The following is a 13,647-nucleotide window of genomic DNA, read 5'->3' as shown; positions in this document are numbered from 1 at the left end:
TTGGTCTGCGTTGGCGCTTATAATAACAACATCGCTAATACCTGGTTTATGATCAGGTCCCAAAATGCACATTTTAATCATCTTAACAAGGTTTTTCCCAAACCTACTGAAACCCACTACTACCGGCCACGCAGTCTGATAGTTTATATATCAATGATGAAATATTAACATTGCAACACATGCCAATACGGCCAGGTTAGTTTACTAAATTGCAATTTTAAATTTCCCGTGAATTATCCTGCTGAAAACGTTGCGGTATGATGACGAGTATGATGACGCGTGCGCGTGATGTCACTGATTGTAGCGGACATTTTGATCCAGCACCGATCCCAGCTAAAAGTTGTCTGCTTTAATCCCATAATTACACAGTATTCTGGACAGCTGTGTTGCTGAATCTTTTGCAATTTGTTCAATTAATAATGGAGACGTCAAAGAAGAAAGATGTAGGTGGGAAGCGGTGTATTGTGGCTGCCTTTAGCAACACAAACACAGCTAATGTTTCCTTGTTTACATTCCTGAAAGATGACGTGAAGCTTTACTATGGAACAGAGTGGTCAAGCAACGTGGTTCCCTACCACATGTCAACCGGCAGGTTTCGGTGAGAAAATAGTGGTAATAAGTCGGCTCTTACTGTAGACATGAGCGGAGAGCTTGCGTCGTTCCTCCCGCAGCTGCGGACTCTCTTGCCTCCTCCCACCGGCCGTCCCCGACCGTCGGATGCTTCCACCGTGGACGAGGGGGAAAAAAAAAAAATCTCAGCCCGGTCCCAACGACTGCCTCCGGCTAGTCGAAAAAAGTGGCTTCCCTCGGAGACACTGGCGGTCACCACAGTCGTGGCCACACCCCTCCGACTTTCAGGTACCATATAATCTCCCTAAAACACTAGTAACACAATAAGCAGATAAGGGATTTTCCAGAATTATCCTAGTAAATTTGTCTAATAACATCTGAATCGCTCTGCCGTCTAGTTTTTTTTTGTTTTTTTTCCCCTAGTCCTTCACTCTCACTCTCCTCATCCATGAATCTTTCACCCTCGCTCAAATTAATGGGGAAATCGACGCTTTCTCGGTCCAAATCGCTCTCGCTGCTGGTGGCCATGATTGAAAACAATGTGAGGAGCTCCACAACCAGTGACGTCACGCGCACATCGTCTGCTACTTCCGGTAAAGGCAAGGCTTTTTTATGAGCGACCAAAAGTTGCAAACTTTATCGTGGATGTTCTCTACTAAATCCTTTCAGCAAAAATATGGCAATATCGCGAAATGATCAAGTATGACACATAGAATGGACCTGCCGTCCCCGTTTAAATAAGAAAATCTCATTTCAGTAGGCTTTTAAAGTTGCTAAGCCATCCTAACAAAAAAAAACAAAAAAAACTCGACATCTTGTTGCAGACAGAGCAAACTAATAACTATTGTTGTTATGATATGCCAAGGGGCCAATTAAAAGAAGCTTGGGACTGAAAATAACACCCAGGTTGCAGTTTTGCCAGCTTGGTTCTTGTTAAAAAAATAGGAGCTTTGAAACACGACTCCTTTGCTTTTCCTTTGCTGTGTTAATTGCATCAATGGTTTTGGTTTACCGGAATTTAAGGCGCACTTAAAATCCTTTCGTTTTCTCAAAAATTTGTCTTACATCCCGGTGCAATTTATGTACATACACTAGATTGCCAAATTTGGCCACCCATCCAAATGATCAGAATCAGGTGTCCTATTTACTTGGCCCGACCACAGGTGTATAAAATCAAGCACTTAGGCATGGAGACTGTTTCTACAAACATTTGTGAAAGAATGGGCCGCTATCAGTTATTTCCAGCGTGGAACTGTCATTGGATGCCACCTGTGCAACAAATCCAGTCGTGAAATTTCCTCACTCCTAAACATTCCAAAGTCAACTGTCGGCTTTATTATAAGAAAAATGGAAGAGTTTGGGAACAACAGCAACTCAGCCACGAAGTGGTAGGCCATGTAAACTGACAGAGAGGGTGGAGGAGGAATTATGGTGTGGGGTTCTTTTTCAGGAGTTAGACTTGGCCTCTTAGTTCCAGTGAAAGGAACTTTGAATGCTCCAGGAAACCAAAACATTTTGGACAATTCCATGCTCCTAACCTTGTGGGGACAGTTTGGAGCGGGCCCCTTTCTCTTCCAACATGACTGTGCACCGGTGCAAAAAGCAAGGTCCATAAAGACATGGATGACAGAGTCTGGTGTGGATGAACTTAACTGGCCTGCACAGAGTCCTGACCTGAACCCGATAGAACATCTTTGAGATGAATTAAAACGGAGACTGAGAGCCAGGCTTTCTCCACCAACACCACTGTGTGACCTCACCAATGCGGTTTTCGAAGAATGGTGGAAAATTCCTATAAACACACTCCGCAACCTTGTGGACAGCCTTCCCAGAAGAGTTGATGCTGTAATAGCTGCTAAATGTGGACCCACATCATATTGAACCCTATGGGTTAGGAATGGGATGGCACTTCAAGTTCATATGTGAGTCAAGGCAGGTGACCAAATACTTTTGGCAATATAGTGTATTAATGCTGGTTGTGCTTACTGACCTTGAACACATTTTATTTGGTACATGGTGTAATGATAAGCGTGACCCCGTAGATGGCAATCCCAAATAAGAGATACGGGTGAACTGCAGGTTGACACCTGTTCAATAAATGACACCAGCAGGTACCCGTAAGCAAGCAAGGCCGAAGCTTTGATGTTTCATTGAGAATAGTACGACATTGGCAAGCTACGAAGTGGCACCACCTGATGGATTGTCGGAGCGTTACAACTACCGTAGTTAGACGTACTGTGCTTCAACATATTGTATCATTATGGGGTGTGTCTAAGGACTCCAAAATGGCACCTATTAGGATACATTATCTGGCGTTTTGTTTGGCAATACTATGCAAAACCCACTTTTCTTACCTATTGGTACCTGCTGATTTGTACTTGGGATCTGCATAGGTGCCGAAAATTTGCGCTCCTCCACCATTGTAGTCGCCGCCATAGTCCGTAAGATCTTTCTTTTTTTCCCATTCTCTTGTTGCGGGGCTCATCCTCCGCTGTTGCCATTTCTAATGCAAAGTCGCAAACTTAATCCATCTGTAAACGCCACATGGAAGCGCTCAAAACGACAACAAAAGATGACGGGGAGAAGACGCAGTCGAAGTTGAGGCACCTAAATAAGACCCGCCCACAAAATGTTGACAAAAGAACCACCATTACATGTTATGTAGACTGCCAGGAAGTGTTTTTAATGTTAAAGAAATGTTTTTTTATAATAGGACCCTTTTAATGCGCTTCATGGTGTGAAAGATGCCATTTAAATGTCATTAAAAAGCAAACGCATGCTCTTATGTAAATGTTTTTTATTATCAGTTTTTCTATTTTCAATGCAACTTCTTGTGTCGCCGGCAAAAGCCAACAAAAAAAAAGCAAAACAGATTTGCAAAGTTAATCATTTTATGCTCACTCAGTTAGACTTAGACGTCCTTTTTATTGTCATCCCACTCAGTTAGACTTAGACGTCCTTTTTATTGTCATTCAAATTTGAACTTTACAGTACAGATAAGAACCAAATTTCATTGCATTAGCTGATGGTAGTGCAGGATAAAAAAAGCGATAAGATTACTTCAACTGTGAGAGACAGAATGTGAAAAAAAAATCCAAGAATTCACATTGTAGGAATTTAAAAGAATTTATTTGTAAATTATGGTGGAAAATAAGTATTTGGTGAACCATTCAAAGTTCTCACTGATGGAAGGAGGTTTTGGCTCAAAATCTCATGATACATGGCCCCATTCATTCTTTCCTTAACACGGATCAATCGTCCTGTCCCCTTAGCAGAAAAACAGCCCCAAAGCATGTTTCCACCCCCATGCTTCACAGTAGGTATGGTGTTCTTGGGATGCAACTCAGTATTCTTCTCCCTCCAAACACCAAAAGTTGAGTTTATACCAAAATGGATACATGGATGATACAGCAGAGGATTGGGAGAATGTCATGTGGTCAGATGAAACCAAAATAGAACTTTTTGGTATAAACTCAACTGGTCGTGTTTGGAGGAAGAAGAATACTGAGTTGCATCCCAAGAACACCACACCTACTGTGAAGCGTGGGGGTGGAAACATCATGCTTTGGGGCTGTTTTTCTGCTAAGGGGACAGGACGACTGATCCGTGTTAAGGAAAGAATGAATGAATTTGAGCCAAAACCTCCTTCCATCAGTGAGAGTTTTGAATGGTTTAACAAATACTTCTTTTCCACCATAATTTACAAATAAATTCTTTAAAATTCCTACAATGTGAATCCCTGGATTTTTTTTTCACATTCTGTCTCTCACAGTTGAAGTGTACCTATGATGAAAATTACAGACCTCTGTCATTTAAGTGGGAGAACCCGAACAATCGGTGGCTGACTAAATACTTTTTTGCCCCACTGTATATTGCCCTTTTACATATGCATCCACGGTTATGGATGTATGTTATATTGTCTTTATATTCCAGCGAGTTAAACAATGACGTCTAGTACGTGTACAACTGAACATTTTGGTCATGTTTTCAATTCGAATTGTAGGATTTTACTGGGTTTTTTTCACATATACTAAACAATAAATAATCCTAAAGAATGTACAAATACAAAATATACAACTCATTATTGAAATGTCCTTGATGACAAGAAATAAACCACGGCAGAAGGGATTATTATAAAAAAATAAAAAGTAAACGCCCTTCCTTAAATGTTGCAATTAAAACAAATGACTGTCATAAATTCTCCCCCCCCAAGCCAGTTGTTTTGATGACATTTTATGAAACTACTCAGCTTGCCATCGACAGACGAGAGGACGGGGGAGCGGGAAGAACATATCTTCCGCATTTCCACTCAGACAGGGAGCACATATTAATAAATGCGACACATCTGTGCCAGACTGATAGACATATATGAGCCATTATCGGCGACGTGCTTGGACTAAAATGTTGGAGGAATAATATTGGCTCGCGTTCGCTTTATTAGGCACGTCTGCACAATCAGGTAACGATGACCCAGTCTCTTGATTGGCGCTGATATTTTAATTTTATTATGGGCCTACTGAAAATGCTGGGTCAAAAGTATACATTAAGGCAGTGGTCCAGGCCGCAGAAGAATTTTTCATATATATATGTATATATATATATATTTTTTTTTAAAATTAAATCAACATTAAAAAAACACAATATACACTTACAAATAGTGCACCAACCCAAAAACCTCCCTTTTTCATGACAAAAGACCCTATTGAATTTGTAGCGTTTTATTCTTTCTTTATTATTATTATTCCGCAGCTTTGAGCTGTAATTTGACCCCCTTAACATGCTTCAAAACTCACCAATTTGACCAGTTGACACACACATCAGGACTGGCGAACATTGCGATTTAATCAAAAAACCTAACCCCAAAACTAAAAATTGCGCTCCGGCGCCCCCTAGGTAGAAAACACAGACAAAACTGCCTGTAACTTCCAGTAGGAATGTCGTAACGACATGAAACAAAAACCTCTATGTAGGTCTCACTTAGACCTAGATTTCATACACTGACACCCTTCAGCAAAAATCAACAGGAAGTTTGCAATTCTCCCTTCAAAACAAAAGTTTTGTAAAAACACTCACCCTTGCTTCATTGAGCTGTAATTTGACCCCCTTAACATGCTTTAAAACTCACCAAACTGGACACATACATCAGGACTGGCGAAAAGTGCGATGTAATCAAATAAACCTAACCCAAAAACTCAAAATTGGGTTCTAGCGCCCCCTAGGGATAAAAAACAGACAAAACTGCTCCTAGGAAGAAAACACAGACAAAACTGCCTGTAACTTCCAGTATGAATGTCGTAGCGACATGAAACAAAAACCTCTATGTAGGTCTCACTTAGACCTAGATTTCATACACTGACACCCTTCAGCAAAAATCAACAGGAAGTTTGCAATTCCCCCTTCAAAACAAAAGTTTTGTCAAAACACTCACCTTTGCCTCATTGAGCTGTAATTTGACCCCCTTAACATGCTTCAAAACTCACCAAACTGGACACATACATCAGGACTGGCGAAAATTGCGATATGTATAATGCATATGTTCGTTCTTGACTGCACTTAAATGTAGAATATATTTATATTATTCATATATTATATATATATATAATATATGTCATATATTATTTATTATTATTATTGTTTATTGTGAGCAAACTGTGGTGCTGAATTTCCCCCAGGGATCAATAAAGTATTTTCTATTCTATTCTATTCTATAATCAAAAAACCTAATCCCAAAACTCAAAATTGCGCTCTAGCGCCCCCTAGGAATAAAACACGGACAAAACTGCTCCTAGGAAGAAAACACAGACGAAACTGCCTGTAACTTCCAGTAGGAATGTCATAGAGACATGAAACAAAAATCTCCATGTAGGTCTCACTTAGACCTACATTTCATATGTTGACAAGCCCGAGCAAAAATCAACAGGAAGTTTACAATTCCCCCTTCAAAACAAAGGTTTTGTAAAAACCAGTCACCTTTTTTCAAACATTATCTCCTCTGAGCGCGTTTGTCGTGTCGGCTTCCAACTACCACAGGAGAGAGATTGCACCCTTCTGATTAAAAGTTGATGAAAGAGTTTTAATTACCTTCAAAGAACCGCCGCGCTAAAAAAAACATTTCAAAGATGGCCACCGTGCGCAGACACAGTGAGGGAGACGTTTTGTTTTTCTTCTCTTTTTTCCGTAGGAAATAAAAGACCGCAAGTCAAGTCAAGTCAATTTTATTTATATAGCACGTTTACAACAACTTTTAAATTGAACCAAAGTGCTTTACAGGTAAAAAAAAAAAAAAAAGCACAAAGCAACGGAAACAGAAAAGAAAAAGAACATAAACAATGAATGAGCTAAACAAAATAGTGCTAAAATCAATACGGTCAAAGGGGTCGAATAAAAAGTAAAACATTTGCTCAATAAAAAATCAGTAATAAAAAGTGCAACAAATAGAAAAATAAAACTAAAACGAAGGGGTAGGACTAGAAAATGGTGGCTTAGTGGGCAGACTCAGCTCAAGTCAAAGGCCAGCGAGAAGTGGTAGGTCCTTAGAAGGGTTTTGAAAACCCCCAGGCTCTGGGCTGACCTAATGTGGAGGGGAAGGCTGTTCCAGAGCTTAGGGGCGGCAACGGAAAAGACTCTGTTTTAGGTTGTCCTGAAGAATTTGGAGGTAATCCCCCCTTTTCATTGTCCCATTTACTCTCTGTAAAGCACCAGTTCCATTGGCAGCAAAACAGGCCAAAAGCATAATACTACCACCACCATGCTTGACGGTAGGTGTGGTGTTCCTGGGATAAACGGCCTCACCTTTTCTCCCCCAAACATATTGCTAGGTATTGTGGCCAAACAGCTCCATTTTTGTTTCATCTGACATCCATACTTGCCCACCTTGAGACCTCCGATTTCGGTAGGTGGGGGATGAGGGGCGTGGTCAGGGGTAGGGAGGAGGCGTGGTTGGGGGAGTGGTTTTGGCAGGGGCGTAGTTAAGAGGGGACGAGTATAATTCATCAACTCGAGTATTTCATATATATATATATATATATATATATATATATATGTGAAATACTTGACTTTCAATGAATTCTAGCTATATATATTTACTTTATTATATATATAAATAAAATAAATAGTTCAATTTCAGATGGCACCTATCAAATACACAGTACTAAAAACACAGTTCTACTAACTGTACTGTGCTTGCTGGTTATTTAAAAAAAAAACAACAACACTTACCTTTCACTATTTGAGTAACCTTTGTTCTGCCATTTGTGTACTGGGGAGAGTCACTTGCCGTCAAGTGCACAACAGCACGTAAATCGTTGGCCAATCAAAAAGCAACCCCATAACGCTATAGCCAACATTCACCAGGAGATGGCAACAGACATAGAATCACTCTATTACAGACGGCGTCGCCATGGCTGTAACTTCCTCGTTCTTCTGCTTCGTCTCCTTGTGTGTGCAGTTTTTTATTGAAAATCCGTAGATGTTGTAACGTGATTGGGCAGACAAGCTGTTTATATAACAGGAAAGCGGACGTGAAAACAGGCTGCCCCCACTCATGTCCGCATGGAGCTGGAGGGGGCGTGAATTTCGGGAGATTTCCGGGAGAAAATTTCTTCCGGAAGGTTTTCGGGAGAGGCGCTGAATTTCGTGAGTCTCCCGGAAAATCCGGGAGGGTTGGCAAGTATGTCTGACATCACATGGACGAAGATAAGACCTTCTGTAGGAAAGTTCTGTGGTCAGATGAAACAAAAATTCCCAAAAAATAGATTTTTCTGTTTTCTGGCTTCATCTGACCGGGATCTTCAGCAGTCACTGGATCGGTTCGCAGCCGAGTGTGAAGCGACCGGAATGAGAATCAGTACCTCCCAGTCCGAGTCCATGGTTCTCGCCCGGAAAAGGGTGGAATGCCATCTCCGGGTTGGGGAGGAGACCCTGCCCCAAGTGGAGGAGTTCAAGTACCTAGGAGTCTTGTTCACGAGTGAGGGAAGAGTGGATCGTGAGCTCGACAAGCGGATCGATGCGGCGTCTTCAGTAATGCGGACGTTGTACCGATCCGTTGTGGTGAAGAAGGAGCTGAGCCGGAAGGCAAAGCTCTCAATTTACCGGTCGATCTACATTCCCATCCTCACCTATGGTCATGAGCTTTGGGTCATGACCGAAAGGACAAGATCACGGGTACAAGCGGACGAAATGAGTTTCCTCCGCCGTGTGGCGGGGCTCTCCCTTAGAGATAGGGTGAGAAGCTCTGCCATCCGGGAGGAACTCAAAGTAAAGCCGCTGCTCCTTCACATCGAGAGGAGCCAGATGAGGTGGTTCGGGCATCTGGTCAGGATGCCACCCGAACGCCTCCCTAGGGAGGTGTTTAGGGCACGTCCAACCGGTGGGAGGCCACGGGGAAGACCCAGGACACGTTGGGAAGACTATGTCTCCCGGCTGGCCTGGGAAGAGCTAGACGAAGTGGCTAGGGAGAAGGAAGTCTGGGTTTCCCTACTTGGGCTGCTGCCCCCGCGACCCGACCTCGGATAAGCGGAAGACGATGGATGGATGGATGGATAGATCTTTCTGTGTGGAGTTTGCATTTCCTCCCTGTGACTGCGTGGGTTCCTTCCGGCTTCCTCCCACCCCCAAAGACATGCACCTGGGGATAGGTTAATTGGCAACACTAAATTGGCCCTAGTGTGTGAATGTGAGTGTGAATGTTGTCTGTCTATCTGTGTTGGCCCTGCGATTAGGTATTGACTTGTCCAGGGTGTACACCGCCTTCCGCCCGATTGTAGCTGAGATAGGCTCCAGCGCCCCCCCCCCCCCCCTCCTCCCCCCCGCAACCCTAAAGCAGTGGTCCCCAACCTTTTTGTATCCGCGAACCGGTCAGCGCTTAATTTGTCCCGCGGGCCGGGGGGGTGGGGGGGGGGTGGGGTGTGTCCTTGTTTTTTTTTTATTTCTTTGTAATGAAAAAGGGACGTTTTTGTCATGAAAAGGGGATTTTTTTGTGGTTGGTGCACTATTTGTAAGTGTATATTGTGTTTTTTATGTTGATTTAATAAAATAAAAAATAAAATAAAATAAATATTTTTTTATTTTTTTTATTTTTATTTTTTTAATAAAAAATTATTCTGCGGCCCGGTGGTTGGGGACCACTCCCCTAAAGGGATTCAGCGGTAGAAAGTGGATGGATGGAGTGCAGTTCCCCTTTAATAGTCCTCTACCGACCCAATTAGGGACCAGTACCACAAAAAGTACTCGGTCCTTTTTGTGGTACTGGTCCAATGGAGGCATTCCAATCAACACACCTGCTGGCGAACTCAGCTATCGACGTTTCTGTCTTGCAGAGAACCGTCTCATCTTGGACGCCTTCGCCAAGGAATGCAGTCGGGTGCTGAGCCTCCTCAACAACGGGCGGCTGCTGCAACCATCGCCGTCGTCCGCGTCCTCGGCCAACATCAAGCTGGAGGACGTGTCCGTGGGCCGCCGTTGCTCCTCGTTGAGCAAGTCCAAGGCTGAGGAGCGCTCCTCCTCCTCGTCATCCTCTCCCTCCACCGAGCCGGAATACGAAGCCCAGCAAAGCCAGCAGACGTCCGCCGTCCTCAGCATCTTCACAGACTCTCTGCACAACTATCTGCTCTCGGGGCAGCAACAGCAAGCCCGTCTGGTCGTGGTCCAGGACGAGGAGCAGCAGTGCCACTCGGCGGAGCCCGCCTCTCCCTCCAGACGCGCCCTGGGCGGTTGGGGCTCGCCGACGCCCTCCGACTCGTACGGACACCCTTCGTCCACGCTGCCCGAGGAGGACGAGGAGGAGGAAAGCTGCTGCCCGCGTTGTTTGGAGCTGGAGCAGGAGGTGCTGTCGCTGCAGCAGGAGAACGAGGAGCTTCGCAACAAGCTTGAGAATGTCCCAGGTGCGTCCGTCCGATGAACGGCCTCGTGTCGCTCACTATACGTCGTAGGCGCTGTCACGCCAAATTTTTTTCTCCCTACAAAAACCTTCCTCCCGCCCCCATTTACTTCCGGGGTCATGATTAATACAGACGTTTTTGTAACGCTATATTATAAAAAATTATTGAAAAACAATTTACAAACACAAGCTATAGGATGACATAAGAGGAAACGTGACCCCGGAAGTAAATGCGTCATCCCATAGCTTGTGTTTGTAAATTGTTTTTTAATTTTTTTTTTTATATTATAGCGTTAAAAAAACGTCTGTATTTTTATAATATAGCGTTATATTTTTATAATATAGCGTTATATTTTTATAATATAGCGTTAACAAAACGTCTGTATTTTTATAATATAGCGTTATATTTTTATAATATAGCGTTATATGCACCTGGGGATAGGTTGATTGGCAACACTAAATTGGCCCTAGTGTGAATGTGAGTGTGAATGTTGTCTGTCTATCTGTGTTGGCCCTGCGATGAGGTGGCGACTTGTCCAGGGTGTACCCTGCCTTCCGCCCGATTGTAGCTGAGATAGGCGCCAGCGCCCCCCGCGACCCCGAAAGGGAATAAGCGGTAGAAAATGGATGGATGGATGGATTTTTATAATATAGCGTTATATTTTTATAATATAGCGTTAACAAAACGTCTGTATTAATCATGACCCCGGAAGTAAATGGGGGGGGGAGGTTTTTGTAGGGGGGAAGAAATTTGGCGTGACAGCGCCAATCCCGTGGGTCCTCCGGGGTTTCGAGTACCCACGAGGGATTGATGGCAACTTTCAATCTTTAAAATAATGTTTGAATAATCATTAGGGGTGTGGGGAAAAATCGATTCGAATACGTTGTGCGATTCAGAATCTATTCTCATTTTTTTTTTTAAATCCATCCATCCATCTATCCATCCATTTTCTACCGCTTATTCCCTTTGGGGTGGCGGGGGGTGCTGGCGCCTATCTCAGCTACAATCGGGCGGAAGGTGGGGTACACCTTGGACAAGCCGCCACCTCATCGCAGGGCCAACACAGATAGACAGACAACATTCACACTCACATTCACACACTAGGCACCATTTAGTGTTGCCAATCAACCTATCCCCAGGTGCATGTCTTTTTTTATTTATTTATTTTTTTTTAATCAATCAAACAAACCACTACACAGCAATACCATAACAATGCAATCCAATTCCAAAACCAAACCTGACCCAGCAACACTCAGAACTGCAATAAACAGAGCAATTGAGAGGAGACACAGAACAAACCAAAAGTAGTGAAACAAAAATGAATATTATCAACAACAGTATCAATATTAGTTATCATTTCAGCATAGCAGTGATTAAAAATCCATCACTGACATTATCATTAGACATTTATAAAAAAAAAAATAAAAAGAACAATAGTGTCACAGTGGCTTACACTTGCATCGCATCTCATAAGCTTGACAACACACTGTGTCCAATGTTTTCACAAAGATAAAACGAGTCATATTTTTGGTTCGTTTAATAGTTAAAACAAATTTACATTATTGCAATCAGTTGATAAAACATTGTCCTTTACAATTATAAAAGCTTTTTTTTTTTTAAATCTACTACTCTGCTAGCATGTCTGACTGGGGTAGATCCTGCTGAAATCCTATGTATTGAATGAATACAGAATCGTTTTGAATCGGAAAAATATCGTTTTTGAATCGAAAAAATCGATATGTTATCGAATCGTGACCCCAAGAATCGATATTCGAATCAAATCGTGGGACACCCGAAGATTCACAGCCCTAATAATCATCCTTATTGTTGTTAATTTTGTGGCGAGTTTGGTCCGTTTTACATAATATCTAAGTCACAATCCATATAGTGAAGTGAATTATATTTATATAGCGCTTTTCTCCAGTGACTCAAAGCGCTTTTACATAGTGAAACCCACTACTACCAACCACGCAGTCTGATAGTTTATATATCAATGATGAAATATTAAAATTGCAACACATGCCAATAGGGCCTTTTTAGTTTACTAAATTGCAATTTTAAATTTCGCGCGAAGTATCCTGTTGAAAACGTTGCGGTATGATGACGCGTGCGTATGACGTCACGGATTGTAGCGGACATGTTGTTCCAGCCCCGATCCCAGCTATAAGTCGTCTGCTGTAATCGCATAATTACACAGTATTCTGGACATCTGTGTTGCTGAATCTTTTGCAATTTGTTCAATTAATAATGGAGACGTCAAAGAAGAAAGCTGTTGGTGGAAAGCGGTGTATTGTGGCTGCCTTTAGCAACACAAACACAGCCGGTGTTTTTTTGTTACATTCCCTAAAGATGACGGTGAAGCTTTACTATGGAACAGAGCAGTCAAGCGAACATGGTTCCCTACCACATGTCAACCGGCAGGTTTCGGTGAGAAAATTGTGGTAATAAGTCGGCTCTTACCGTAGACATGAGCGGATAGCTTGCGTCGTTCCTCGTGCACCTGTCAAAGAGGCAGCTGCGGACTCTCTTGCCTCCTTGAACGTGGGATGCTTCCACCGTGTAGGAGGGGGAAACAAATCTCAGCCTGGCGCCAATGACTGCCTTCGCTTCGCCTCGTCAAGAATTGTAGCTTCCCTCAGAGACACTGGCGGTCACCACACCTGTGGCCACACCCCTCCGGCTTTCAGGTACCATATAATCTCAGTAAAACACTAGTAACCCAATAAGCAGATAAGGGATTTTCCAGAATGATCCTAGTAAATGTGTCTAATAACATCTGAATCGCTCCCACTGTCCTCGCCTTTTTTCTTTTCTTTTCTTCTTTTATTTTTCTCTTTTCTAGTCCTTCACTCTAACTTTCCTCATCCACAAATCTTTCATCCTCGCTCAAATTAATGGGGAAATCGTCGCTTTCTCAGTCGGGATCGCTCTCGCTGCTGGTGGCCATGATTGTAAACAATGTTCAGATGTGAGGAGCTCCACAACCCGTGACGTCACGCGCACATCGTCTGCTACTTCCGGTACAAGCAAGGCTTATTTATTTGCAAACTTTATCGTCGATGTTCTCTATTAAATCCTTTCAGCAAAAATATGGCAGTATCGCGAAATGATCAAGTATGACACATAGAATGGACCTGCTATCCCCGTTTAAATAAGAAAATCTCATTTCAGTAGGCCTTTAAGTGCATTTAAACCAGTG

The 13,647-nt window shown here is 42.8% G+C and overlaps 1 protein-coding gene across 1 annotated transcript in view; it reads left to right on the top strand.

The window, feature by feature from the left end:
- The window catches only part of LOC133546022 (BEN domain-containing protein 4), a 43,506-nt gene that overhangs the window by 13,061 nt on the left and 16,798 nt on the right, over positions 1-13,647 (top strand). The window contains exon 2 of the mRNA XM_061891827.1: positions 9,888-10,451. Within this exon, the coding sequence (XP_061747811.1) occupies positions 9,888-10,451 (564 nt within the window). The remainder of the gene's footprint in view (positions 1-9,887; positions 10,452-13,647) is intronic.

The sequence above is a fragment of the Nerophis ophidion genome, linkage group LG29 (assembly GCF_033978795.1).
Source record: "Nerophis ophidion isolate RoL-2023_Sa linkage group LG29, RoL_Noph_v1.0, whole genome shotgun sequence".
Classification (NCBI taxonomy): domain Eukaryota; kingdom Metazoa; phylum Chordata; class Actinopteri; order Syngnathiformes; family Syngnathidae; genus Nerophis; species Nerophis ophidion.
The sequence above is the reverse complement of the archived record's forward strand: the minus strand, read 5'-3'. Positions and strand labels throughout refer to the sequence as shown.